At 48.3% G+C, this 27,846-nt stretch overlaps 1 protein-coding gene across 3 annotated transcripts in view; it reads left to right on the top strand.

Moving 5' to 3' along the window:
- The window catches only part of LOC119450425 (myelin regulatory factor-like protein), a 127,491-nt gene that overhangs the window by 41,993 nt on the left and 57,652 nt on the right, over nt 1–27,846 (top strand). For all 3 annotated transcript variants that reach the window (XM_037713867.2, XM_037713868.2, XM_037713866.2), the window contains exon 2: nt 26,231–26,312. In XM_037713867.2, the coding sequence (XP_037569795.1) occupies nt 26,231–26,312 (82 nt within the window). The remainder of the gene's footprint in view (nt 1–26,230; nt 26,313–27,846) is intronic.

The raw sequence follows: 27,846 nt of genomic DNA, 5'->3' as shown, positions 1-27,846 counted from the left end.
TTTGCTTCTTCTATATTCTTTCACACTCAAATACCGCGATGAGAAAGTTTCTGCGGTCGGCGGTATATATACATAACTCAAATAATTGTCTAAATGTAATTTGCGTACGGTTCGATGGATAACTTCCTGCGATGCTTCGCATCTTCGCCGCGGATTTCACGTGATTTCAGATTGCCGCGGGATCGCAATACCGTTCATCTCTCGATGCGGTGGACAGGGCGCAAGCAAGTGCTAAGAAACCGTATGCGGGGACGCGCTCGTAACACTAGACGTACGCGTTCCGAACCTCTCTCTCTCTCACTATCTCCTCCCTCCTCCTCTGCCGCTCTTGTTCGGGATACGCCGGTGTTTTTCGTCTGTGGCGACGTACGCCGGCCGCTGTTATTCCTGCCCCCTCCTCCTCCTCCTTGTCGGTGCAGCTCGCTTTTTACAGCGATCGCACCGAGTGGGAGAAACAAGCTCATTCGGAATAAAAAAAAAATTCATTATAGGCACTTGATACGTGGAGCAGAAGATTGCATGGAGGAAGGCGGAGCGCGTTCATGCAATATAATTCGATTTGACTGCGCTTTATGGGCCACTTGTCCGGAATGCTGTATGCGTTAGGAATGCGCGATTCGTAATTTCGAATAGAATATTTGCACACCCCTATACGGCGAATTGGTGGTGTCGCAGCTGAGCAAACAGTGCCTCTTAGGTTCTCCCACCTTCTTTTCTCACAGTCACGAAAATTTTGGTTACTCCCAAATATCTCAGCGAAATATTTGGGAGTATTTATATGGCAGTATATATATGGAAGCTTGCGCGAGTTAGGGTCTCTTTCGATTATATTCACAGCGCACACGGACGTAAGCAATGAAGGGACAGATATAGGGTGAAAAAGCTCTTAATTTTTGAAGTCGCGAACACCACCAAAATAACTTGCGATAGACTAACTTGCTTTTGATATCTGTTTTATTTTGGGGGTGTTGCTCCAAAGCCACCTAGAAAGCACGTGCAAGGCCTGCACACTCAGCTTTATGACGTCACGCTAATAGGGCCGAGTGCCATAGACTCTAATTGGAATGCTCCTCCTCCTGCCGAGTAAGCGGCGGTGATTTTGACGTCACCCCTTTCGTCACGTCGGGGCTTAACAATGGAAATTTCGGCGATTGCAGCACGACGTCGTAAAGCAGAGTGCGCAGGCCTTGCGATATCTAGGTGGCGTTGGTTGCTCCCGTCTAGCTTACTGTTGCATTTTTTTTTTTTACTTCGCCCCCTACATCCTTCTCAAAGACGTAAAATAAAGATGAAATAAAGTTCAAAAGCCAGGGAACCTAAAGCGCTAAACACACGGCAGCGAATAAGGACGGGCGGTGGTTCCGTTAATCCGCCGCGGCTGACCCTGCCAGCCTCCCATTCCTCAAAATATACCTCTTATCTGGATCCTAAAGTCTAGCGTACAAGTTCACATCCATTGGAATATGACGCATCTGAAATGGCGGGTATAAGTTCACTTTTACACACACACACACACACACACAAAAAAACGCTTGATGCTGTACAGAAAACGACGTGAAAGCGAAATGTTGCTGGCGACGCCACGTTCGAGAAGATGCTCCCTATGACATTACAGATGACATTACAGATTGCGACGACGTCTGGGGGTTGGCCGGTTATGTAGGCTCAATTATTTATTGCGGAAGGAATACTCGCATTGCATTCGAAAACGAACTTTAATTCGATCTGTCAGCTGTCATGGACGTTTTCCGCACAAAGGAAAGATGCAATCAATGGGTATAGAGAAGATACCGCGAAACCTGTAGCGTCGCAAGGCTACGTCATCAACGCCAAATTTATCACTTCGTTTTTGATTTTTTTTCCCGCGAATAAGCGTTTTTGTTTTTTTCATCGAGCTAAAACAGAAGGCTTCGGAATACTCTGCTTATTACTACAGACTCGTTTTCATGTGGCTTGCAGTGTCCTATTCGCCCTACGCAATTATCGATAGTCATAACTAAATCCAAGAAGCATAATAGCTCCTAACGCTTTCTCTTTCGAAGTAACGTCAAGCTTTATATTTTCTTTCTTTCATTCCTTCAAGACATTGGCTTAATTGACGAGCCCTAACCTATTTACATCAATACGATCACCATCTCACCTGTACATACTATGACCATATATTTTATTGCCTTTTTTTCTCTCCTTTTCTCCTTTTCCCGACCTAGGGCCGTACGTCCTCGGTCCATTTCTCTTTGAAGTGAAATCATGTATATATACGCTTACATATACGCAGGTCGAATCCTTCGTATTTCATTAAAGATCTTTCTCTCTCTCCCTCTGTCTCTAGTCATAGCAGGAGAAGGTATACCGTCAGCAGCGATACATTTATAAGGCACGTGGGTTATGCCGGGACTTTCCTCTTACCGCGAGAGCAGCTGAATGCTTGAAGCCGGGTTGGCGGTGTCTGTCCGTCCGTCGTTTCCGTTAAGCTGTAGTCGTCAGGGCACCTCCTCATCCTCTGCTCCGCCCTAACCGTATGGCGAAGGACAACAGCGTTGTCCACATCTGCCATCGGAGATCGAATTTGTGATCTTGCGGCAGCAGGTGGTGTCCAAATCCACGCCACAGCGCCGGTTGCCTCTGACAAACAGAACCATATCTCGAAGACAATGCATTGTCGGACTGCATGCGCTGGAAGTCTGCCCACCATACAGATAGTCCGCACCCCGCGATATTTCAACTTTTGAACTTGTATAGACTGCGGGCTATAGACCTGGAAATACAGTGATTGAGGAGCCGGAAACACGCAGTTGGTAACTGGATGTGCCAATCACTGTACTATCGTGAAGCTTTGGCGATCGGTAGTGCGGCGTTTTGATCCCCACATAGACTCGTGAGAGTGGTGGCACCTTCGCACGTACTTCGGAGTTCACAGCAGGCAGACGAAGACCTTTATTTATTTTATTCTTTTATTTTAGCCAAAAGACCGAGAAGCGACATCATTTACACTCTATGCTACTACTGAAAATGTATGTACGATTGTATTTTAGAATAATCCATCCATTGTTTGGTCAATGAAGGTGTTCTTGAGAAGGTGGCCGTGTCCGTTCAGAGCGCTGTCGCGTGTTCAGAGAAGCAGGAATCGATAAAATCTGTTGATAGCTTTTTTTCCTTCTCAGTTTCTTTTTCCGTCTGCTCAATAAAAGTCTATTTATCGCCATACTTCTGGCGGAGTGCCTTTTCTTATGCTGGGTCTCACCAACTCCACGCAATGCAGCAAATTCCGTGGGTCCCGTCCACGAACCAGGTACCACGAACCAGGTACCACGAACCAGCCTTGGGTCTCGAAGAAAGAAAAGGTCATTACGTCTCGATCGCCAATCCATATTTATCCGTCATCCTTCCACGCAACCCGTGTCGATCACAGGAGGATTAGTTGGCGGATAACGGATGGGCCGTACCTTCCCATCCGGTTCTCGATCCTCATATCCCGACACTACCCGAACCTCTGCGCTGCAAGGAGTAATTAGCGAGAGGCAGCTTTTTTATTGGTCTCCCGACGACTGCCCTCCTAAATATGTGTAACGGAGATGACATCACTGACGTCATACAATTTGAATCGTCGTGCTTCCTTCCCGCGACGATTGAACAGTTCGCTCCTTCAGATAACGCCGAGGCGTCGTAATGATCGGCTCATTAGACGCATTCTTGCGCTTATATATTTTGATCGTAACGCCAAACTTCCCAAAGCGTATTCTTCCTTTTTTCTTCTTCTTCTTCTTTACAGCTTCATACATCGCTAGGAGGCTATACGATACAAAGGAAGATAACAAGTTCGTTACGCCTATTATTACTGAAACATGCTTCGTTTAGTGATTTCTTACTGTATTTGATAGAGAGAGAGAGAGAGAATTCATAAGGGAAAAGCAGAGAGGTTAACCAGGGTGAGCCCGGTAGGCTACCCTGCCCTGAGGAAGGGGCAAAGGGGATTGGACTCTCTCTTTCTTCTCCTCTTTCGCTGTTTTTGAAGTCTCACAAATTGGCCTTAGAACTCAGTCTCAGTTTTGTTTGTTTGTTTGTTTGTTTGTTTGTTTGTTTGTTTGTTTGTTTGTTTGTTTGTTTGTTTGTTTGTTTGTTTGTTTGTTTGTTTGTTTGTTTGTTTGTCATGCTTGCTTGCTTGTATGCGTTTTCTGGTCTGGAAACGCTATCACTCGTGGTTCCCTTGTTCTCGTGTGTGTCGTTTCGCTGTCACACTTCACTCTCATGCCTATGTTCAACCATTCGGTTTCGGTTCTTTGTTCGCGTAATGAGTCGCGTACCGCTGTTTCTGCGATTACCGTCGTCGTTGTCGTCTTGCGGTCGTCTCGCAGACATTGACGGCACGAATCAGAGCGTGTGCTGCTAGAGCCATAAGGACGCAGTAAAGGAGGAAGCCGTGATTGTTTCTCAAAAATTGTCGTTTCCTCGTGACTCTCTCTCTCTCTCTCTCGCGCGCGCGCGTTTTTTTTTCTTTTTACTTATTATTTCCTTCTGACGTCTCTGTTTGTGTGCGTGGGTGCGTTTGTCTAGAACCTCGATCGAAGTGTGAAAAAAAAAAGGAAAAAAAAAGGGGGGGGGGGGGGGTAAAACAACACTGGGGTAAGTTTAGCTTCTCGCTTCCACTTTTCCGTGTTGAAGAGCGTGCAGAACATGCAGAAAAAAAAAAAAGAAGCGAACGGAAGAACGAAAACTTGCAGAAAAGTCTTACTTGCGTCTTGGTCTGAGCGGTGCGCTAGATTTCCGACTGGACACTTTCTTTCGGTCCATAGGCCTCGCGGCTTACGCCTTGAACGCGGCGCTTCCGTTCTACGAATAATTAACGCAACATATAGGCCCACGCTTTTCACCTGTAGTCAGTGTAGTGACCGGGGGCATTAATACTAACATTTCAGTTAACTCGAAAACAATTGTTTCCCCGACTTCGTGATGGAGTCCTTGAAGTTGGATCTGGCCAACTGAGACTCAATACCAACCTCAAGTACACGAGGCGTTACAGGGCACGTATTCTGAAACGTTCCACTTCGGCGATATTTCGCCTAGGCGACAATTTCGCCTTCAGGCGCGCGCTGATTGGCTGTTTTGGGAAAATTGGATGAGCCGATTGGCTGGTTGAGCCCGACATCAATCAATTTTGCTCAACCAACCAATCAGCGCGCGCCTGAAGGCGAAAGGCGAACTATCGCCGAAGTGGTACGTTTCAGAATAGGTTCCTTGATGACGTATTCGTAATAGGAATACACACAATTCGAGACTGGGAACATATTTATCGTACTTTAGCTTACATCGTCTCGTACTCGTTCTCACGGGCAGTAAACCTCTCAAGGAGCACCAGAGTGTCCCCACACGCCACGGATCTAGTCAATATAAACATAAGCAAACTTAAGAATATTATCGTAGTGCAACGTAATGCCCAAATGCTATCGCGTTCTCATAGGCCAAGAGCGCTGCTACTGCTCTGCGCATAACGAAGGCGCTTTTAATATGCGTATCTCCGGAACAAGATGCCTGACGCTTTTATTAGATGCGTGTCACTGCGTATGCTTGTACCATAGCCTCCTTGGTAAACTAGTTTATCGAGGAGGCTATGCTTGTACATGGTGTGTCGGTGTATAAGAGTCATTTCATGCGCCACCAATCTCCTCTGGTGTAGCATGCCAGGCGTGTTGGCCAGGCAAACATCTCGAGCGCTCATTAAATTATATTTCTCTATCTCTCTCATTTGAAACGAATTATCAAACGCCTTTTTTTTTGTGCGATAGCAATTACACTCCAGGCGCATATTTCTACCGTCGTCACCGCCGTGACGTTCCGTGTAAAGTCCGAGGGCGATAACATCGTCGCCGCGAGCCTTATGTTCTGTGTGCGAGTGAAAGCGTGAGAGGGTACGTGAGCCGACGATGGTGGCTCAACCTCGCGCGCACAAGGGAAGAAAGCGGCCGGGGAAGAAGCGCACCGTCTTCCGTCGCGCGCAAGGCACCGATTGGAGGGGAGAGAGGGGGTTCTGCTGTGGCGGCGGCTGCGTATGGCGCGCGGCCCTTATCTTGAAAGCGATCTGCGAGGGGGACAGAGTGCGCCGAGTGCTGATAGCTTCTTGCGCGCTGTGTGCTCGCGCCGCTTAGTTCGTGTTGAAGCGAGGCAGCACGCAGGTCAAGTCGTTCGCTGCTGCTGCCGCACTTTCTCACTCCAGCGTTTGTACAGCGAGTGTACGCGGTCGAGTGAGATGTGTCCATGTTTGCTTGTGCGCGTGTGCCACCATGTCTGTTAATTTAGTTAGTAAGCGAATGTGTACAAGTTTATACGGCCGATAAAACTACTATCCTTACTTCGTATAGCTGTCTACTAATTTGCTATCGCAATCGATGCTTCGCCTTTCGGGCGAAACTGCGATTTTCATTTCTTTTTCATGCCCATTCTTGTCAACATGAAGACATCGGTAGCAAGCGAAGGAATTTGATTTTGATAATTATAGGGCGGCTGTTAAGAGGAAGCTTATAAGCTCGGTGCCAACTCCGATTTCCCTATTCAGACACATATGACACTCGGAAATGTTCATATTCAATAATCGCTGAAGCAATCTTAATTAATTTTATTGCATTTAAGGAAGTTTAATTCCAACCACTGTTGGCAGCAGAATTTTTATCGAAGGCCTCGATATTACTATACAAGAACTTACCTAATATTCGTAATCGTCAAAAATATAAAATAAAGGCACATACTTTACTGCTCCGTAACGCCGTAACAAAAACGAGATACTGTTACATGTCAGTGAACTGTATTTGTCGGACCGTATAAAGAGGAAAGTATGATGCTTTTTTTGCAGCTTACTTGAAGTAGTGCCCCTTCCGGTGGCAGTTGCCAGCCTGCCCCTCGCTTTCCCTTTTCTGTCATGTGCATATACGTTTTCCAAACAAATAATAATAAATCGTTAAGCAGATTACTTTATTTTCGCAAACTTAGTCCTATTCAAAAGCTCTTGGTTTAATTCATGGCGGTGTATAAGTTTTGTACCCTTTAACTGGTCCCCATAAAGAGAGAGAGAGAGAAAAAAAAGGCAAGCATACGAAAGGCACGGGGATCAACCAAGCGAGCATCTGGTTTGCTACCCTACCCAGGAAGTAAGGAAAAGAGGGAGAGAGTGAGCAGTGCGCGCACGCAGTAGGGCACACAGCAGGACTATATAAAATCAGCAACAGTGTCCTGTCTTCTTCATGCACGATATAGCGGTTCTGTAAAGAGATGAAGAAATGGCTGGACGTCGTAGTGAGGACAAGCGTGTGCGCGCGCGCGCGCTGTGTGTGTGTGTGTGTGTGTGTGTGTGTGTGTGTGTGTGTGTGTGTGTGTGTGTGTGTGTGTGTGTGGTGTGTGTGTGTGTGGTGTGTGTGTGTGTGCGTGTGTGCGTGTGTGTGTGTGTTGTGTGGACGCGCGCGCGCGCTCATGTACATTTCTGGTTCTGGCTTCGATACGCCCTGCCATTATAGATTCTGCTTCGGTTTACAACACATTTGTGCTCTGCTTTCGTTATGCGAAAATTTCCGAAAAAGAAAAAAAAACTAATAAATTCCGCAGATGGAGCGTCCGATCTTAACGAGAAGCACTTTGGATAATAAGATTCGCGCGGCCAGATAAGGCAACTCCCTTCGAAGTACACATGGCTGTACACACTTGCGATACGCGTGCGTTGTGTACGCGTGTACGCACTTGCGATCACAAAGGCGTTCCAACATTTGTGGCTTGCGAAAGCTCACTTTTTTTTTTCGCTGCGGCCGCGAGTTGTCACATCGACCTGTTCCGCTTCCTATGTCGTCCTCGCCGAAAGCAGCGCGTCATTTCATTAGCATGCGAGATGGACGCGAGTTTTGTGCGCATGATGACTGACAAGAAAAAAAAAAAAAAGAAAGCGTGGACATCGGGAAACGATTGAAAAGCGCCCACTGGCCGGCCGCGAAGTTGAAAACGTTGCTTATGGGGGACCTTATATTTGGCAGCCAAAAAAGAAAGGACTTCGCGGACACGATGCGAGTGTCGGAACAGAAAAAAAAGGACACGCGTCCTCCTGTGCGTGTGACGCGGCTCATTTGCATTGCATGAAACGGCTGCTCGTGCACACGCACAGACACTCGCACGCGCATGTGTGCGCTTGTCGCAGAAATGCAAATTTCAGCAGCACGCCCGCCGCTTTACCTTTCGCACACATTGTCGACAGACCACGCGTGTGGTTCCACTCCGGAGGCGTTGCACATGTCCGCTGTACACCGCGAGCATCGAGAAACAAGCGAGGGAAAAAAATTAAAAGAAAAGGAAAGCGGACGGAGCACATGTACTCGTCGTCGCCCTTTTGTTCTCTATCACAGCAAAAGCGACTAGGAATAAATTTAAATTGAAAAAAAAAAAAAGACAAGGGGTTGTTGGAGGGAAGGTTGAGTCGGTTGGGTCGTTGAGGGACTTCACCCCCGTCTGCATGCACTGTCCGGCGGTGTATTGAAAAATCGAAGCCAATCATCGCTACACAACACGGATTGCCCCGCTGTGGCGCTCCGTTAGGCCTTTGACGCGCTTTTTCGTTGTCGACGTCGATAGCTGTCGCGTTTTACGCTGTATGCGTGTATACAGGGCGTTTTATTTTTATTTTTGTTAGGTGCAGCAAAATTTTGACCATTGCTTGTGGCATGTAGCAAAATTGTAGTACTTGATCTAAATTACTCGATGAGGCGGCCATTACTTCTACGAGAAATCAAATTGATTAATTGAATAATTCATCACCGCCCCCATCACCATCATCTTCTTCTTCGTCCTATTTGTATGTCCACTGCAGGACGAAGGCCTCTCCCTGAGATCTCCAGTTACCCCTGTCTTGCGCTAGCTGATTCCAATTTCTACCTGCAAATAAGTAACGTACGCTAAATAACGTTTTAAAGAATTACTTTACGGCACATATTTTAATATACGAAGTGTATCTAGTGAGTATCGACGACATGACGAATTCTTAGGATTACGCCAGTTACGAGATCTTCATAACGAATTCGAGCCCCCTGAAGGCACTGCTGCGTTACTTGAAAGACACCGGACTCAGTGACAAATTGTGACTCTGCATTGTGTTACTTAGGACGGAACGTTCAGACAATGCAACACGAGAACGCCTTCGCGGACTTCATGACAGTGCCCACAGAAACAGTTCTGTTTTGTGTACGTGTGTGATTTTCTTGTTTCCTTCCTTTTTGTTTATTCTTTATTTTCACTTATTTTTCTCTCTCTCTCCTTTCGCATCCCTTTACCCCTCCCCCGGTACAGGGTAGCCAACCGGAGAGAACCTCTGGTTAACCTCCCTGTCTTTCCTTTACCTTTTTCTCTCTCTCTCTCAGGATTACGCCAGTTACGAGATATTCATTTTCGAAGTGTCCGACGATATATGTCCATTCCAGTCACTTTTGTGCTTCGCTCCATAAAACAGCGTTTTTTTTTAAAAAGAAGGGGGGGGGGGGGAGAAGTAAGCTAAGCAAAATAGCAGTTTTACCGCAACTTTGACGGCGCATATCTCTAAAGCGCGAGACACACGGTGCGATTTTGCGTGCGATCCGTCGTGCGACGCGTCGGAGTCCGACTTGCCGCATACGACGATTCGGAACACCGCATACGACGATTCGGGACACACATTACGAACGGCGTGCGATGCGTAGCTCCGCCCACAACCGGCGGCCCTGCACGGACGCTAGGAATACTGCGGAACTTCGCAAAGTGAAAACAAACGTCTTTGCACAGTTCTCTAGTTTCGCACAAACGATCACAATAAAAACGCGTCTGTGCGAGCAGCGTAGACGTGTTTCCGCAAGGCCGCGTCCGCAGTCTGGGTTCCGTCGACAGCCGCCGATGGCTAGGAGCTGCCAGGCCTAGCTCGCTGGGCCGTCGAATTCGAGACTGGTGTCGCTTGCGACACGACCGCTTGTAGCTCGTAATAAACCTCCTACGTTGGTCAGCACAACGTGTACACAGTTATGTCGCGCTTAAATTGGAATACATTTGATTTTATCGGCGCGGACGGAAGCGAACGAGCAAGCCAGGCGAGCTTGCGATCGCTGGGAGACGGTATATAGGCCTAGCTCGCTGCCGTCGGATCCGGGGTCGACAACCCTTGCTATCCGTCCGCAGCTCGTTATAAAGCGCCCATATTCGTCAGCACAATCAACGTCTGAACATTTATGTCGCTCATAAGTGGCAATACAATTAGTTTGCCCGACGCGGTTGGTAGCGATGAGAAAACGCCAGTCAGGCGAGCCGCTTCGCATAGACGACTGCAGCGTCTGCGCTGACCGCTTCCGAATCGATACCACGTCAACGATTTACTACTTCGCGCAACGTTTTATAACATGCACAATTTTGAGTTCACTTCATTCTATAAGTTATTTCGTGTCAGAAACAAAGTGTACCCGATTTTTGTGTCAGCGGCAAAGAGGCCAGCGTCTCGACCAGGAAAAAAAAAAAAAAAAAAAAAAAAAAAAGCCCCGGGACGATCGGAGCGCTTGCTCGCCGGCCCCGCCGCGCCGGCTCTGCCACGTGACCATGACGTACACGCTGGCGGCGCTGTCATTGGCCGCGGGCGTCCGAGGTTGATCGCATGCGGCTCGTGCGATTCGGCGCCGCATGCGGCAGAATATGTTGAGAGCTTGTTGAGTGCGGCGGCCGCATCAGAATTCGTTCCAAGTAGATATGCCTTGCATACTCACTAGCTACAACTCGTAGATTGAAATAAGTGTCGTAAAGTAATTTATTAAACAGTTAATAAGTGTAATTATGTCAATTATTCAATTAAGCATTTTGATTTCTCGCCGAAGTATTGGCCGCCTCATCGTGTAATTTAGATGAAGGGTTATAATTGTGCAATCTGGTGCAGCCAAAAAGAAAAAAGTTGTCGCAGTTTCACCAGATAGGCGAAGCATCAATTGCGATAGCAAATTTGTAGAGAGCTATACGGAGTAATGATATTAGCTTTATCAGCTGTATAAACTTGGACATGCAGCAGCACCGGCAACACGCAGAACTATTGTCGACGCCGTCGGCGTTTTGCCCGCGTTCGCTCAAAATGCGTGCGGCGTTGGTGACTGTTGCCGGAGCCTCTGATATAAATAAGCACTTGATGCCGCAGCTAAACGTCGCCTCCCTCCCCTCCCCCTCCCCCCCTCCCCCTCCCCCACGGCCTCTCGCGCGTTGGAAGAAGGCGCGTTTGCTCTACATATATGGTGATTGTAAAGGAGGAAAGAGACGCTTACTTCTGCAGCCCTTAAGCGAGCACGGCGCAGAACGCGCGTTTGTTCTCCGCCGTGCGTTCACTCCCCGTGAAAGCCGCGCCCCTCGCGCCCTTTCACTCGCACATACAGCGTTCGATTGGCGCTGAGCCGTGCTCCCTCAAGGGCTGCAGAAGATAGCGATTTCATCTCCATTGACGTCATACGGAACCTCACGGCGACGGCGACGACGACGGCGACGCCGACGGCAGAAATCTGCTTTTGAGTGTCCATATAATTGCTATCGCAATAAAACACCCTATACAGTATACACTGTATAAGCGCGTTTGCCGTGAATAACAAGACAGGTGTGGGCACGCGTTTGGCGATGCCCTGACGGGTCCACGATTCCTTTCTCTGCGAGTGGCAGCTCATATATGGCGCCCAGGGCAAGTGTTCCCGCGTTGTCTCGAATATCGGTCGACACGGCGTTTGCGCGCACATCCACGGCTCTATCGCCCCTAAATCGCCTCCTTCTCGCCCACAAACGTCCTCACCCACGAGCCATATATATTCGGACAGCCGATTTTCTGTTTTGCGGGGGGCACGGCACGCTCGTTGTTATTCTGTTGCATGAATAAATACATGCCTGATGGGGCTCGTCGCGAGTGTGGCGAAGTGTGTGCGCTAGCACTCTCTTGGCGCGTTGTGCGCCCTTATCTTATTAAAGCGATCACGCATTACAAGCGCATAGAAAGTGCATATGCGGGCGTCGAAAAAATTCGCGCGTCTTTCAGGCCTGACGGGGCTGGCGGGAGGAGAAGTGGTGTTTCTCTATGCATCTCGGAGGACCGTGCCTCGTTTTCTTTCTATGAAAGAAAAAAAAAAGTAATGGACTGAGTGCGTCGGCGACACTCTTTGTCGGAAGGCTGATCAGACTATAATAACAGTGGCGCGTTGTATACATTCAAATCCGCGAGGTCACGTCTTCCGGCGCGCGGGGAATACAAATATCGAAGCGAAATGCGGACACGGAAGGCCCAATAACGGAGCTCTCGAAACTACGAACGTGTACGAGATTTATAGAGGAGGGGTCAAACCATCGACCCCGATATAGGTTCGCGCGGTCATCAAAAAAAATTGTGACGACGAAGTGAGGAAGGCCATCAACGGTGATCAGTGTCCCCGATCGTGTGGGCGTAAATTGGTCGTCGATATCTGTACAGAATGCCGTGTAGCATATAATACGTCAGGGGTTCCGGGCGCAATAATGTGCCCCGAGAAACTGCATTACTGACACGTATACTACCTATATACATCTCGATTCGCACAGCGCAATGCGTGCTCACACGATGCAGGCCCCAGCTGAATGTTATGCAGCGGCGCAGTTTTCGAGCACGCTTCGGGATAGGTTCAGCCTGTGTTCAAGCACACACAGGTCCAGCGTGTGTGCTGCGCGTGCGTGTCTCTCTGTCTTTTAGCGCTGTTTAACTTGCAATATGTCCCACCAACTCACCCAAACATAACTACTCCTCAACTACTCGGTTATAGCAGAGCACAGTCTGTACTGCGAACATGACGAACATGCAGTCTTGTGGTGAACACGATTTATTTATTGATTGATTGAGTCATTCATTCATCTCTTGAAATTTACATTGTACACTGAAAGTTGTAAAGCGCCACCCATGCGCATGCTACCAAAATAATTTGCCAAAAAGGTTTATAATAGTGGATATACAAATGAATGAAATACGTGGAGCTATATATATATATATATCATAAATTGAAATTTATGAAACCCAAGTCTCATTCGTGTCGTGACAGATCTGTCACTTCCCCATCGCTGCCTTCCTCCAGCGTCCCTTTACCTTCACTTCGCATATCAATCACTCCGTGGCAGTTTTTAAATACCAATGCTTCTGGGATCTCTGTGCTTCCTGCCTCCATATTTGCGATGGAAGAGAATTACATTATATATGTTAAATATTTTAAATTCTTTCCCCGGCTTGCGTCCATTACGTCGTCAAACTTTCGTCTCCAGAATTTTAGGCTCAAGCACCCAGTATAACCCCAAGAAATAGAAGGCTCCCGCTGAAAGATTTCCTTTTTAATCTTTTCTTTAGTCGCCCTGCAGACGCTCCAATGTCCGTCTATCTGGCATTCATAGTTATTCAGCAAATTCTCACGGAATTTATTATTCTATATTTTAAAGTAACTTGGGTATATTTCGGTATCCGTATTTACTAGTTAACCATCAGCTTCTTTTTTTCACCGATTACCTAGTCTACACACTTCAGCGATGCATGTATACTTGAAAATTTTCGCAGCTTCGGTCTATTCAGTTTGTCTCAACCGTTGGCATATCGAGCTTTGCTTTCGCCTCTCGCACTTCAAATGATGACCACCCATGTATTACCTTGGATTAACTGCTTCATTGGCCGTGCTGTCTTGCGCACCTAAAGCTTATATATGCATGATTTCATGAGTGGAATAGGTTTCTGTTCCCAGGCATATACTATACGTTTACAAACGCGAGACACCATGCTGTACCATTGCGCTCTACCGCGTTCTGAGAAATTCATTCTTTCTGCTTGAATTCGATGGGAGCCAAAGCACTTGCCGTGTCGTCCATATCGCCCATTTCTACCCGCGGGTACATTTCTCGATTCTGCTGCAAACGTCAACAGGACGAAAGACGAGAATACGCCTAGTTTGAACGAGAGAGCTTCCGTCTACCTGCACTGTAACCGTTGCCGTCCAGGAATGTATACGCACCTCCACACACGCACACTCCCGGGGTCAAGGATACTTCTCCTTCCCACCTCCGCACACTCCGTGTGTGTATGGGGGTGGGGTGCTTATTAAGTAGTTAAATGCGTGTCACCCACTCCCCTTCTAGAAAAATTGGGAGGACGCTTAAACTTCGCTTTTAAGAGTGGAACGCGATATCATTCAAAGATCCCTGACTGCGACTGCTCATGGTTACCGACGACTGCAGCTTATGCAACCGTAGTAGTTACTGGCAAACACTGGCGGCGAACGCTATGCACGTAGGCGAGCTTTCTGGTGGAAACGCGGCCTCTTTTAGCTTTCTGGTGGAAACGCGGCCTCTTGCGTGGGCTGATCCCGGAGAGGTGCACAACCGCGCCAAAGAAATTACATCATTTTCAGGTTTCCGTATTTGTTTCGCACTTTTAATATTTCAGTCTGACAAGATTAACATAACAGGCATGTGCTGTGGGTGTTTTGTTTCATGACATTTGCTTGTGGATTGTCATTCTCAAAATTTCGAGGAATAGCTTTGCCTAGAATGCAAGACAAGGTATGAGCAACATTAATGATAGAATGGTGTGACATACCTAAACGTGGTTGGGGATGATTTTCTCGGCCGCGGGCGCCAATGCCGACGCCGGATTTTCTGCGACACGGGGCCCTAAACGCTATCGCGTTAATAAAATTCATGGCTACCGCACTGCCCATCGCTCCCTGTTTCGTCCAGATTCCTTGAAACATCGTTCCCTTTCGCCCCAACCGCCGTTCTACGTCACCGTTTCTTCCCACTTCCCAGATTGCCCAGATTGCGAGATAACACTAGGAAAGCTAAGTGTAGTAGTTTCTAGAGGAAAACTGTTTCCTATTGGTCACCCAATTCCGCCTAACCTCCCAGCCAACATGCCATGTGTGGCTGTTGAAGCTGTTCTCTTGCACGTTTTGTTCGGTATCGCGGCAGCCGTTTCTGTTCTTGTTGCTGTAGTGACGATTTCATGGCTCTGGAAAGCGAAGACGTCTTACTTTGGAATTGTACTGAGTGGCACTAATGAAGTATCATCCTGACCCGCGGGCACTGTACAGCTCGTGTTTTCATCGACGGCATCTGAAGCCATGGTGAGTGCGTTGTGCTTCCCAGGTGTTTTTTTTTTTTTTTTTTTTTGGTCAGCTGATCCTGGGCTGAGACTTCCTGGACTCTGATTCTGCTCTCGCTTCATATTGCCAGCGTGTCAGGCATATATTACTGATAAGCGCTTACATCCCTTTCTAGCTGTTCACCTTCGTGGTTGAACTTGGCTGTGGCTACAAGCTATGTCCTGCCTCCTTGTCACGAAAAAAAACGTTACGTATCGCAAGGTAGCCGATGATGCTTTCAAGACGTCCGTCGTACTCGCTAGTAGTCAGCAACTCCACTTGACAAAAGGCTCGGTATAATTTGTGTGTGTGTGTGTGTGTGTGTGTGTGTGTGTGTGTGTGTGTGTGTGTGTGTGTGTGTGTGTGTGTGTGTGTGTGTGTGTGTGTGTGTGTGTGTGTGTGTGTGTGTGTGTGTGTGTGTGTGTGTGTGTGTGTGTGTGTGTACACGCGTGTTTCGACTATGCACTCGCGCAAAGCTTCGCTGTATATAGATTCCAATTCGTTGGATATGCTGCATTCTTTCTCCTGGCATTCTAGTCGCCTTTTGTCTGTCTTGCCTGGGGGAGAAGGCAAAGCAAGCTTTGCTTTAACATTTTATTGCGACAGCAATTATATAGACACTCCAGGCGAATTTCCGCCGTCGTCATCGCCGGGACGTTCCGTATGAAGTCCAAGTGCGATAACATCGCGGCCGCGCGCCATGTGCTAGGTGCGAGCGCAAGCTTGCGAGGGTGAGCCGAGAAGGATGGTAGCTCTTTTCGCGCTGGCAAGGGAGGAAGGCGGGGAGGGTGCGCGCCGTCTTCTCACGAGCTACATGGGAGATCTGCGCGCTAGGAGGGCGTGTAAAGGGTGCAGATCAAGATCTGCATATATGCAGGTCTTCTATGACATTTGCGGCGGCTGAGCGCGGCCGCAAGCGTCCTATCTTGGAGGCAATCTGCGCTGGGTGCGAAGGCTAGCCTGCCGGAGATAGCTGATGGCTTCGTGTGCGCTGTGTTCTCGCCGCCTGGTTCGCGTTCAAGCGAGAGACAGCACGGATGCAAATGGATAAGTTCGCTCGCAGGTGCTTCCGACGCTCTTCATCACGTCAGCGTTCTGACAGCAAGTGTCCGTGGCCATCGAGTAAGATGTGTTCGTGTTTGCCTGTGCACGTGCGACGATGTGCTTGTTAACTTAGTGAGTGAGTGCTTGCAGCAGTTTACGCAGCTGATAAAACGACTAAGCTTACATCGTATAGCTGTAATAATATGCTATCGCAATCAATCCTTCGCCTGTCGGGCGAAGCTGTGACTTTTCAATACACGTACATGATCGTGGCCTCATGATATACTCACCAGGTTTGTTAGTTTGTATGGTCCGTTTACCTATATTGAGGGTTAGCACTTTTTTGAGTCGAGACGCAATCTGCAGGAACCAGCACGTGTGTTTCAGCAGCACATCAGCGCCGACAGCCTCGTCGGCGTTGACAGCTGCTCGTCGTGGTCGAAGGAGCAGACGCGCGAGGGCTTCCTGCGTGGCGGCGGGTCGCGCATTTTCGGGACAACGATGCAAGGTCGCCGCTGCATGCTTATGGGCGTTCGTTAGGTGCCTATGGTGTAGTCACCCTGGCGCACGTTGGATCGCATTGCAGCGGCAGGACGCTCTGTGCCTGTATAGAACGTGTCGGAGAGGACGACGCTTCGCGTGCCTTATCCGCCAGTCATCGCCGAGGAGGGAATCCGCGTAGAGCGCCGGAAGACTATAGCGCGGAATGCGACGTAGGCGTGCCAGGAAACGCGGACGGCAACTGCGCGCACTAAAACAGCCCGGTATCGGCCCATGTTAATCTGGGATTTTCTTTTTAAGCGATGCGTTCTCTCGTGGTCGTCGTTGTTATTGTTGTTGTTGTTGAAACTTATTTATTTTTACGATTCTCCCCTCTCTTGGCTATTAACCGGCGGTTGACGGGGCAGGAGTGGGACCTGGCACCTCAGAGTTGGACCACGATGACCGTCCCCTTGGTAGTCAGCTTTAGCGTTGAAGTCAACTGAAGCTCAACCGCACGAGCGGAAATGCGGAAAAGCACGTGAGGAATGCTGCGCGCAGTTTGAGCAATATATTCTGCAGCGCAATCTTTGTGCGTTTTCGCGGTTTGCTACGCGTCACGGATCCGGAATTTAAGACTGGTGGAGGGACACCGCGCACAACTATTGCGTTCTCTCGGCTCCGATCGACGACATCGCGAAACGCGGTTTGTAAAGAAAGCGCTTGATTATCGACGTAAGTAATCAATGACGCCACATCCTGACAAACGCCGCGGGCTTCCCATATGTAGTAGCAGCTGCCTGCCGGAACGCATGATTTTGCTGATGCGCTCATATAGCGTAGGCGGTATAGAGTGACGGTTTCGGGATCGAAAGGTCATGGGGTTTAGATACCCAGCTCTCCCGGTGATGCCGCGTATGTCACCTTATACAACTCTCCTATGGCACCTTATACGACCGATGAGGAAAGTTGTTTGGTTACCGGCAAACTTTCCTGGTGTCCTCTCAGGCATATCAGGGCAGAACAGGCCAAAAAAGAAGGAAAGAAAGAACTTGAAAGTACAGACAAAGCGCGAAAGAACATACACCTGCTTGCTCCAGTTCCACAGCCGATTTCTCAGACGCGACACTTGTCTCACTTGTCTAGAAACAGCAAAAGAAAAATAAAATAAGGAACGGTTTCCAAAGCGAAGCAGACGAAGCGAGTAGTGCAGCACCCATGCGTCTGCGTGATAATGCTTGACAGGGAAGAGAGCCGAACAAAAGAAATAGGCTTCACTGAAACAAACGCAAAGAGAGACGTCGTTCGAACGCTCCTGTGCACTTGTGCACGCATTCACGGGGGTCAGTGAAGCGTATTGAACATCACCGAAAAAAAATGTGTCCCGTTAGCGACCAACTTCGGCAGCGGGTCGCGCTTCTTTTCAGCGAAAAAGCCAACCTCTCTCTCTCTTTCAACGTTCCCCCCTCTGTTCCTGAGAAACTGTCACGCGTCGTTTTACTTTCTTTTCCGCAATCGAGTACTGCGCTTCGTCTCACTGCTCTTACCTCGCTAATTCTGTGCCTCTGTGGTTCCTTTATCGTCATGTCGTTCTTCACTTTACTTTTTCGAAGTTCGCAGACGCAAGAGCACTAACGGAGTCGCGAACGTGCGTACAAACGTACACACTGTATTTGCGTTGCTTTCTGCGCGTACTTCAAGTCAAACGTCGGCGCGACTCATTTGACGCTTCAAGCTGCGTGAACCGACGCGCCGAGTTGTTGAAATATCGGTCGAGTTTGCGAGAAAGAAAGAAAGAAAGAAAGAAAGAAAGAAAGAAAGAAAGAAAGAAAGAAAGAAAGAAAGAAAGAAAGAAAGAAAGAAAGAAAGAAAGAAAGAAAGAAAGAAAGGCGTGAAAGTGTGAGTTCAAGCGAGTCGTTGTTAGCGAGAGAATGCGGGGAGGGTTTTTGAAAATTTTGCAACTGAACGGAGGGGGACTGCAGGTACACGCCTGACGTCGCCTGACGTCCAGCCTTCGAGCGGCTCCGTCGCACGAAAGAGAGTGTGAAGAGAGTGTTCGTATACCAAAAATCGTGTGATGTGAAAGTTCGACGTACCTGTGGTGCAGTTGTAGAGAAGCAAAGCAAAGGTAATCGTAAAGGCTCACCGCAACGGAAGCTAAACTTTTCTGAAAAGTCAACTGATGAGTGCAGGAGTAGGATGCCTGCGTTTCAATTTTCAAATTTGAGCCCGATAGGGACACAGGTACTTAAGCTCCCGAGTTCTGCAAGGTAGATGCTCAGCTCCCATTTATTATGGTCCTCTGCACTGTGCTCGTGCATAAAACTTGGTAAGGCTGAGATAAAGCTTGAAATAACACTAACACTTTTACTGTCGAGCGTAAGTTGAAATGTGTTTCTACACCTTTGTTAACCCCGCTGTGCGGAATACTGCAAGTAGGCTTTGCCTCACTATTAGGTTGCAAGATAATACGCAAGATGACCAACCTACCGCTTACGGTAACGTTGAGCCGAGGGTAGGCTTTCAGACAGCGAGGATGTAGTAAGGAAGGGGTTTTGACAGCTCCATGGTGTCATTGTACTTGCAGAATTTCGCGTGTCCTTATGTAAGCGGATACTACAGCTCCCTCCCTTGAAGCGCGCTTCGTCGCCGCACTTGTAGCGTGGTGAAGCCCACCTCGCTCTGCACCAGAGTTGGCGGAACAACCTATCTCATGCGCAAACGGGTCTCACGGACGACAGGAAGAAAGAATGGCCACGATGACCATCTGTCGGGCGTGCTATAGAAACAATAAAAAAATATTCAATGAAAAAGGCGAAGAGAAAAAGAAAAGAAACAAAAAGGACGCGTGAGGAGTAAAAATAATGAGCATTAATGGAATTGGACACGTGCCTACATGTGCCAGGATGATAGCGAACGTCTATTTTGTTTTTTGTCTTTTTTTTTGTTTTTTTACTTGGGCTAAACTGATCGCTGGCTGGACTGCACTCTCGCAGAGGAGTGCTTATACGAGCGAAGGCACGTTGCGATCGACTTCCTGAGCAAGTGGCTCGCACTCGTTGCAGCAAGGTAATTTCGCTTTCCTTTTGAGAGGAGAGAGCAACGGTCGGATGGCCAGGCGCGGTCTTTGTCTTTTTTTTCCTAACTGTGTGTTATCGTCAGTTGTGCATGATTCACCCTTTTGCAAGCCAGAGCAGTATAGTGACATAACGTTTGCGTCTCACATTTAGGCTTGTTGATGATCGTTTCGGTTCTCGTTCGGGAGTTTTCGTAATACTTGGGCACCTGTCTGCTATGCCTCCCGACCTCACGATGGCTAATTTAAGGCAGATTTAAGCAACCACAGTCATACGGTTGCAGTGCATCCACAGTTAAGCAACCACAGTTGGAGTGCATACGGCAGGCATTGCCAAATCCTGACTGGGAGCTTACCACTGCCGTTGAAAAGAAAAGTGTACAATCATTGCATTCTACCGGTGCTAACATATGGGGCAGAAACTTGGAGGTTAACAAAGAAGCTCGAGAACAAGTTAAGGACCGAACAAAGAGCGATGGAACGAAAATCTTAGGACTAACCTGAAGAGATAGGAAGAGAGCGGTGTGGATCAGAGAACAAACGGGGATAGCCGATATTCCAGTTGACATTAAGCGGAAGAAATGGAGCTGGGCAGGCCATGTAATGCGTAGGATGGATAACCGGTGGACAATTAGGGTTACAGAATGGATACCAAGAGAAGGGAAGCGCAGTCGAGGTCGGCACAAAACCAGATGGGATGATGAAGTTAGGAAATTTGCAGGCGCAAGTTGGAATACGCTAGCGCAAGACAGGGGTAATTGGAGATCGCAGGGAGAGGCCTTCGTCCTGCAGTGGACATAAAATATAGGCTGATGATGATGATGATGATGATGATGATGATGATGATGATGATGATGATGATGATGAAGAAACCACGACGGTTAAGCTGCGACCGTGTGAACACGCCTTTACGGACAGCAGAGCTTGGGTACAAAGCGCCAGACAAGAAATCCCGACATTGCTTAGGTGCGCTTGTTTGGGTGTACGTGCGTGCATGCGTGCGTGCGCGTTTTTTCTTCAAACTCCGTCATGTTTGAGGTGAGCGCACAAGCTACATCCCAGGAGCAACTTCGTGTGCAAGTCTAGTCGTCATTCTGTCAGGTGTGCGTGATATATTCAGAGAGAGACACAGGTACTCCCTAAGAAAGGATCGGCGACCGGAACGTGCCCACGTACAAACGCATACGATTTTGCTGAGCCAGGCGGTTTGGACTCTTGACGCGGTCGATCCTATATCTCAAGGAAGTGGGAAAGCGAGGGGCCGAGAACGCCACTTCTATGAGCCACTTCATTTCAGGTTTTATTCCATAGCCAATACACCTTCCACAAGAAACGACGCATAAACTTTGAAACACGCCCATCAACCAAACGTCTCCGCTCCGCCCCGACCGTTTCGAATATTTGGAACGATCGACGTTCCTCCCCCCCTTACCCGCCTTCCTTTGAAGAAAAGCGAAAGGATAGACGCTAACTGCATGGAAGAGAGTGCGCCTGCGCGCGCGCGTGTGTGTGTGTTTGTCCTCCACACCTGGTGATGTGCGACCATAGAGAAGGGGGTGGCGCGTGTCCGAGTGCAGAAAGTGAGCGCGGGAGAGCGAGGCGGAATCGAGCAGGAAACGAGAGCGGGCCGCGGCGCCCGTCGGAGGCGACGACGCGGCGCGGTCATCATCGGCACTTCGGCCGGTGTGGAAGGGGACAGCGTGCCGCCGACGGTGTTCTCCATAGCGGCACGCGGGTTTCTGTGGGCGGGCGGGCGGTAGCGACCGTCGGGCGACGACAATGACGATCGGCGAGCCTAGTCGAGCGCTGCTGGACCTGTAGCTGCAGGCCGTCGAAGACCTCTGGCCCGCCGCGCGACGGGCTGTCTCGACGGCCGGTGCCGCCACGGCGGCCTGTGGTATGTGCTCGCCACAGCGACACCAGTACGGTGAGTCGCTGGGGCATCTCGTGCTATTTGTTCCCTGAGTGGCGCGGTTAATTCGGTCGGAGATTAACCACGGCTTAGCGACGCTTGTATAAACGGACGCGTCCATTTGGTCGATCTGAAGTTGCGTTTCGGTATGCCCTAATGTAGAGGAGCGGGTGAGAAGATGGGCACAAAGCTTTTACACGTGTCTATACACTCCGGAGCTGTGTAGAGTTAGCCCACGATACTATTCGTCGCCGAGCCTACTTGTAATGTGTCAAGTTCGCGCTATAGCTCCCGCTTTAGACATTTAGTGATAATGGAACTGTGCTATCGAAAGCTTTGTCAACGTTGTTGATATACCTCGACGACTGCAGCGACACCGGCACTGTGCAGCGGCTGGGGATTCCAGGGCCACCATTAAGCTATACGCGCCGTCGTTGGGATATATTCGCCGCTAAACTTACGCAGTGATACGTCGAGGTAAACACGTCTTTCAGATGTGTATAACCGAACGGTCATGATCGAGGCTCGCTCTTATATATGAATGCAGTCTAATTTCGTTTTGCTGAGCACAGCGACGAAACAAGAAATTCGAGTGGAACTCACTTATATACGATGATTCTACGATGAAGTGCGTCATGTATGAGGCGTGTACTGCAGCCGTGCTCCTCTCTCGCACTTCCCTTGGGACGTTGCGCCCTCTGGTGGCGCCGCCGCGAAGTACGCGCACACCCGTGCAGGCACATACGCAGTTACAGAAATTGGCGGCAAAGGGATTTCTTGCAGAGCGGCACCTACGCAGTGGCACATATCCACGCGAACGGTCCACATTTTTCAGACTGCACTACCTTCGGGATTGGCCCACATATTTAGACTTCACTATCTCCAGGATCGTCCACATTTTTAGACTGTGCTACCTTCGGGACTGGCCCACATATTTAGACATCACTATCTCCAGGATCGGTCCACATTTTTAGACTGCACTACCTTCGTGATTGGCCCATATTAGTTTAGACTTCACTATCTCCAGGATCGGTACACAGTTTTAGACTGCGGCATCTCCGTAATCGGCCCATATATTTTTGGTGAAATGGTTATGGGTAGTCCTGAAATAGAGGTGGTCTGAGTATATGACAGGAATGATATTCGCATTAAAAACACGCGAACCATATTTAGGCGGCTAGTACAAAATATTGCCTTGCAGGTTCTGGCGGGTCAGACATTCTTGAGCTTCAGATTTGTCCGCATGAGCGAGTGATGTTCATAGCATTGAGAACTGCGCGTCGGGAGCTGTGATACAAAAGTGCTCGACTTCGAGCTGTCCTGGTAGCAAATACTGTTATCAACTATATATACATATAGGCGTCTGCTCTGTAGTACACGCGACGCTAGTAGTATTCTTCTAAGCCGAAACTTGGTGTAGGCCTTGTCGGGAAGGCGGGTGGATACAGTAAACTCCCAATAAACGAAACTCGCTCAAACGGAAATGCCGGATAAACGGAACATTGGTATAAACTTTGGCTGGCTACCCCTACAGACGCAATGTTAACAATCTTCGGCTAAACGGTGCCCGTCTTTTCGTGAACTCCGGTTAAACGGGACTTTAACCGAAACTATACCACCTACCTCATCGGCGTATGGAACAGGAAAAGTCCGAGAAACATTCAAATGGTGATGCTATAAATAGCAAAGCGAGTTCAATCCATCAGGAAGTTGCGGGAAAGTTAATGAAAATGAAGGATGTAGACGTTGCAACGATGTTCCCATCACGGGGATTTCGCTAAGCAATTAATAATCCTTGAGTAGGGATATAGCGCTACGGAGTCAGTAAATATTTGGCCATTCAGGTTGCCACTACTGCTTCGTTCACACCGCCAAGAATGTAGGAGTCCTCAGATGATGTTACCCCGTCTGAGAAGAAAGTTTAAAATAGCATTGGTGAAGTTCGTAGCAAAGATCATGACTCTACTGACGAAGACATGGATATTACTGTTACAGTGCGCATTACTGTTTCGGACAAGACGGCAAGAGATGCAGTTGAAAAGTGGGCCGCGCTTTTTCGAATGCGAGAACTGCGCGCCTTTTCGCGCACGAACACAACTTCGCGCAAAAGAAGGTACTATTTTAGGAGTAGAGGGTGATGAAGTGTCTCTTTTCTTTCACAGCGCTAATATTAAAACACTAAAACACTTTTCGAATAAAACAATTCTTGGTAATTTTTGTGTCCTTCGCTTAAACGAAACTTCGGAGAAAAGGAAAAAAAAAATTTTCTGTCTGTTCGAGTTCCGTTTAAGCGGAGTCTATTGCATATCAAAGCGCGCCGCTTCGAGCGGCTCGGTGTTTGTAGCAAATACAGAGTACAAATGCAGGACTTCGAAAGTCCTGTATGACTCTGGTTTGGCGCTGCCCGTAATCTACCCAACAGTTTGCAAACGCTATATCCGTCAAGTGCTGTATCCGGCGCGATTCCTTCGCTATGCTCGAGTCTTTTCAAAGCCCGTAATCTACCGTTCCCGCTGAAAATAAGATTTGGCAGTTTTAAAAACGCGCGTCGTATCTCTTAACGCTATTGTGTTTATCCGTCAACTCCATTTCACGGCACGAGGTGCTGTAAACACCATTTTGTAAATGGAGTGATATCCGGGAAGGAGGTAAAATCGGTTTTATGCTCTTTTACTCATGATTAAATGTATTGGGCGATGGAGTTTTAAAAGGTATTAACTAGAAACCCATCGCTATGTGTTTACTCGAGTCTTTTCAAGGTTGCCACGCTTCGTTCACACCGCCAGAATATCCGAGCTTGGAAGAAAGTGCTTGAAGTTCTGCACTCTTCACTATATCTGTTACGAGTTTCGGACCCGTTGAAAAGTGGGCCGCGCTTTTTCTATGCGAGAACTGCGCGCCTTTCGCGCACGAACACAACTGCGCAAAGGAAAGTACATGTGAGGGCGATCTCTCTTTTCTTCACAGGCTAATATTAAAACCTAAAACACGCTACAGTACAATTGTCTGTGCATTCTCGATACCGACCATGCATGCAGGCCGTCGCACGAAAAACATGGTTGAACTACCCAGCACATCTTCGCCCTGAAAAGTGGGTCTATAATGTTTCGGAATGAGAGAACGCATTAAGCGTTGCCGATGCGCATCGACGTTAACCGAAAAGGGTGTCGTGTCGACTCCAGAGGTGGGGCGGACGCAGTTCCTGCGTGCTGGCAGCTTACACAAACCATGCACACCCAGAAAAAGGCGAGAACTACATTCTTATAGGTCGTGAGATCATGCAGTGTTTGCTTGTAATGACGGAATTTGCCCGTGCCGTGATTTCGCGACATGTGTGGATGCATGCGTCGTGGCCGACTGAAGCGTACTTCCTCGTTCTGTATATGATCTACGTCGATTGCAAACAAGCGCGAAAGAATTCGCTTTCGTACGGTCAAGCGCAAGAATTGGTGGCATATCGCTTGCGCCAAATGAGCATCGGTTGATGCGCGCCTGCAAAAAAAAAAAAAAAAAAAAGTGAATTTGCTACAAAATTATTTTACATGTCCTTAAATTGCGCAATGTTTGCATGTTACAAGAAAGCCAACCGCTCGTACACAAGTCCATCATTTCAGAAGGCTATATAGTACGAGTATATTTGCGCATTCATTATTATATCAACCGCGCGTAAATACAGAACCGATAACTTTTTTTTTTTTTTTTGGTTTGCCATGTACACATCGCGTGGCACAGCCGCACAGCTCTCCTCTCATGCTGGCGCGTGCGCAGATCCGCGATTGCAGCAGAGCTGCACCTATATCTTCTTGCAGCCCAAATGCGGGGATGTAATGCAGTAAAGCTCACTGTCATGTGTATACGTACGCACGCCGACAGAACTTGCGACGTCCGGCTCAGAGCCGCCATCTTGCAGATTACAAAGCGAATATCCTTAGATTTCTACACTACTACTTGCCTGCTATGAAACACGTTCGTATATCCAGGGCAGCTCACAAACACTTCACGCGGGATAAAAAATTAAGCAGAACTGATCTGCGATGATCTGCAATGCCAAGAATGCTATTTCCCATGAAAAGAACCACGTTTTCCGCGGGATTTTGAGCGATCGCCGGAATGCGCAAGGAACGCTTAATGATGGCTGTCTTTTAGCTTTATAGCTATTTGATACGCGCGTACCTTTGCGCGTGACCTTTGATGTGCCTGAAGTGTTAGATGTGGTAGCGGGAGCGCTCGGCAAGGAAAACGTTCAACAAGCTGTCAAGTCGGGCTATAGTTGGTTGTGTTCAATAAAGATTTTCAGTTGAAGCGCTGTCCTGTCTGCTCTTCGGATAAAATTTTGTCTGTGTTCCGCTGCGCATCAAGACGTGTTCACGGTAAAACGTGGTTTCACCACCATGCACTGCGAACGTTAGCGCAAACGAATGCCGAACGCGTATGGAAACGTTAGCGTCTTGAACGCATGCCGAAGCTGTACCCGCCAAATTTTGTGACATGTTAGTTACTAAGTACTTAAGCGCCGCACTTGCTTCTGTAGTCTTGTTTACCTTCCGTCAACTTATTTTGCGTATTTTTTGCTCCCAGGCCGAACTGACTTCGGTGGCATCGACAACGACGCCCTCGACTTCAGCCAGTTAGAAGACTACATCAACAACGACGGGAACATGTAAGTGCTCTCCTGATTTCTTTTCCTATTTAGACACGTTAACTCAATGAAAAGTTTTAAAAAAATTGACTCGCCATCCTGGTCCTGCGAAAGTGGATGTCCATCGAAGCTGTTGAAATCCCCCAACAACTGCTGAGGGGGGTATGCAATGGTAGTACATTAACGGTAGTAATAGTAACTTGGAGTAATGTGAGTAATGGTAATTTTGGCAGCACGCCGCCGCTGGTGTTTCTTTTTCCCTTTGCCGCTCCTCGTATTCCCGCTGCTCCTCGGCAGTCTTAACCAAGCGCTGCCCACCCATAGCGGTGCTGCAACAACAATGAAATCAGTTGCTACAGCTGGTTCCTTTATATTTGAAAGGCTAGTGACGTCACTCCCCACATCGCAAGATGCCGTCGCCGCGGCAGCTTGCGCAACAGTAATCCTTACCGGGAAACCTATGCGGGGACCGCTACGTGCTTGTTATCAGGAGCGCCTTATTATCAATTATGTGGTTTGGATGCTTGTTTTGTGCTTGTTCATTAGTTAAACTAATGCTGTTCTGTATGTTGTATGCGGGATTTCAAAGAATGTGTGCACTTTTCGCTTCACTTTGCTAAGTACTTGAAGCCTGCTTCACCTCCGCCGCGGTTCGGCCCACATTTCTGCCCAGGGGCGCGGACACGAAAAATGCCGACCAACGAGACGCTAACCGCTTCTATGTAAAACTTTCGCTTAATTGTCTAGCCCTTCTAGTCCTTTTATTGGTCTTCTGTATATCACTATTCCAACAACCCGCCGTGGTTGCTTAGTGACTTTGACGTTGCGCTATTATAAGTACGAGGTCGCGGGATCGAATCTCGACCGCGGCGGCCGCATTTCGATCGGGCGAAATGCAAGAACACCCGTGTACCATGCATTGGGTGGACGTTAAAGAACCCCAGGTGGTCGAAATTAATCCGGAGTCCCCCACTACGGCGTGAGGGATATATACAGGGTGTTTCAGCGAACACTTTCAAAAAATTTTTAAGGTTGCCTGTGGCAGATAGCACAATCCTAGTTCATGAGCTGGTCTACTCGAAGAGGCGGACATTACTCGCGCAAAAAAATATAAATGCATAATCGACTAATTAGCAAAAATTCACAAATTAAGTTTTTAACGAATTGCCTTATGACCAATATTGCAATTTAGAAATTCCATAGCCGTGGATTTCGCAAGGCGGATTCACTTGGAACGAATTCTCAGGATGACACCAGTTTCGAGATAACAATTTCCGAACTTTGCGGAGAAATGCATAGGCGTTCCAGTTACTTTTGCGCTTCAATGCATAAAACCACGTTTTGTTAAGAAAGGAATGTCCTTTCCCTACTGTGCTTCAACGTAACATTTATTTGGTGGAGGTGCTGGGTACTTCTGACGACGGAGCTTCGAAGCGGACGCCACCTCGATTAATCTACCACCATGCCGCCACACCAGGTGATTACACGTCGCCGCCAGCTGCGCCTGCGACCACTAGCCAGTTTATCACCATCTCAGAGCCCCGCGATCCCGGGA

Source organism: Dermacentor silvarum, chromosome 4, assembly GCF_013339745.2.
Source record: "Dermacentor silvarum isolate Dsil-2018 chromosome 4, BIME_Dsil_1.4, whole genome shotgun sequence".
NCBI lineage: Eukaryota > Metazoa > Arthropoda > Arachnida > Ixodida > Ixodidae > Dermacentor > Dermacentor silvarum.
Note: the sequence above shows the minus strand (reverse complement) of the source record. Positions and strands in the feature narration are given on the sequence as shown.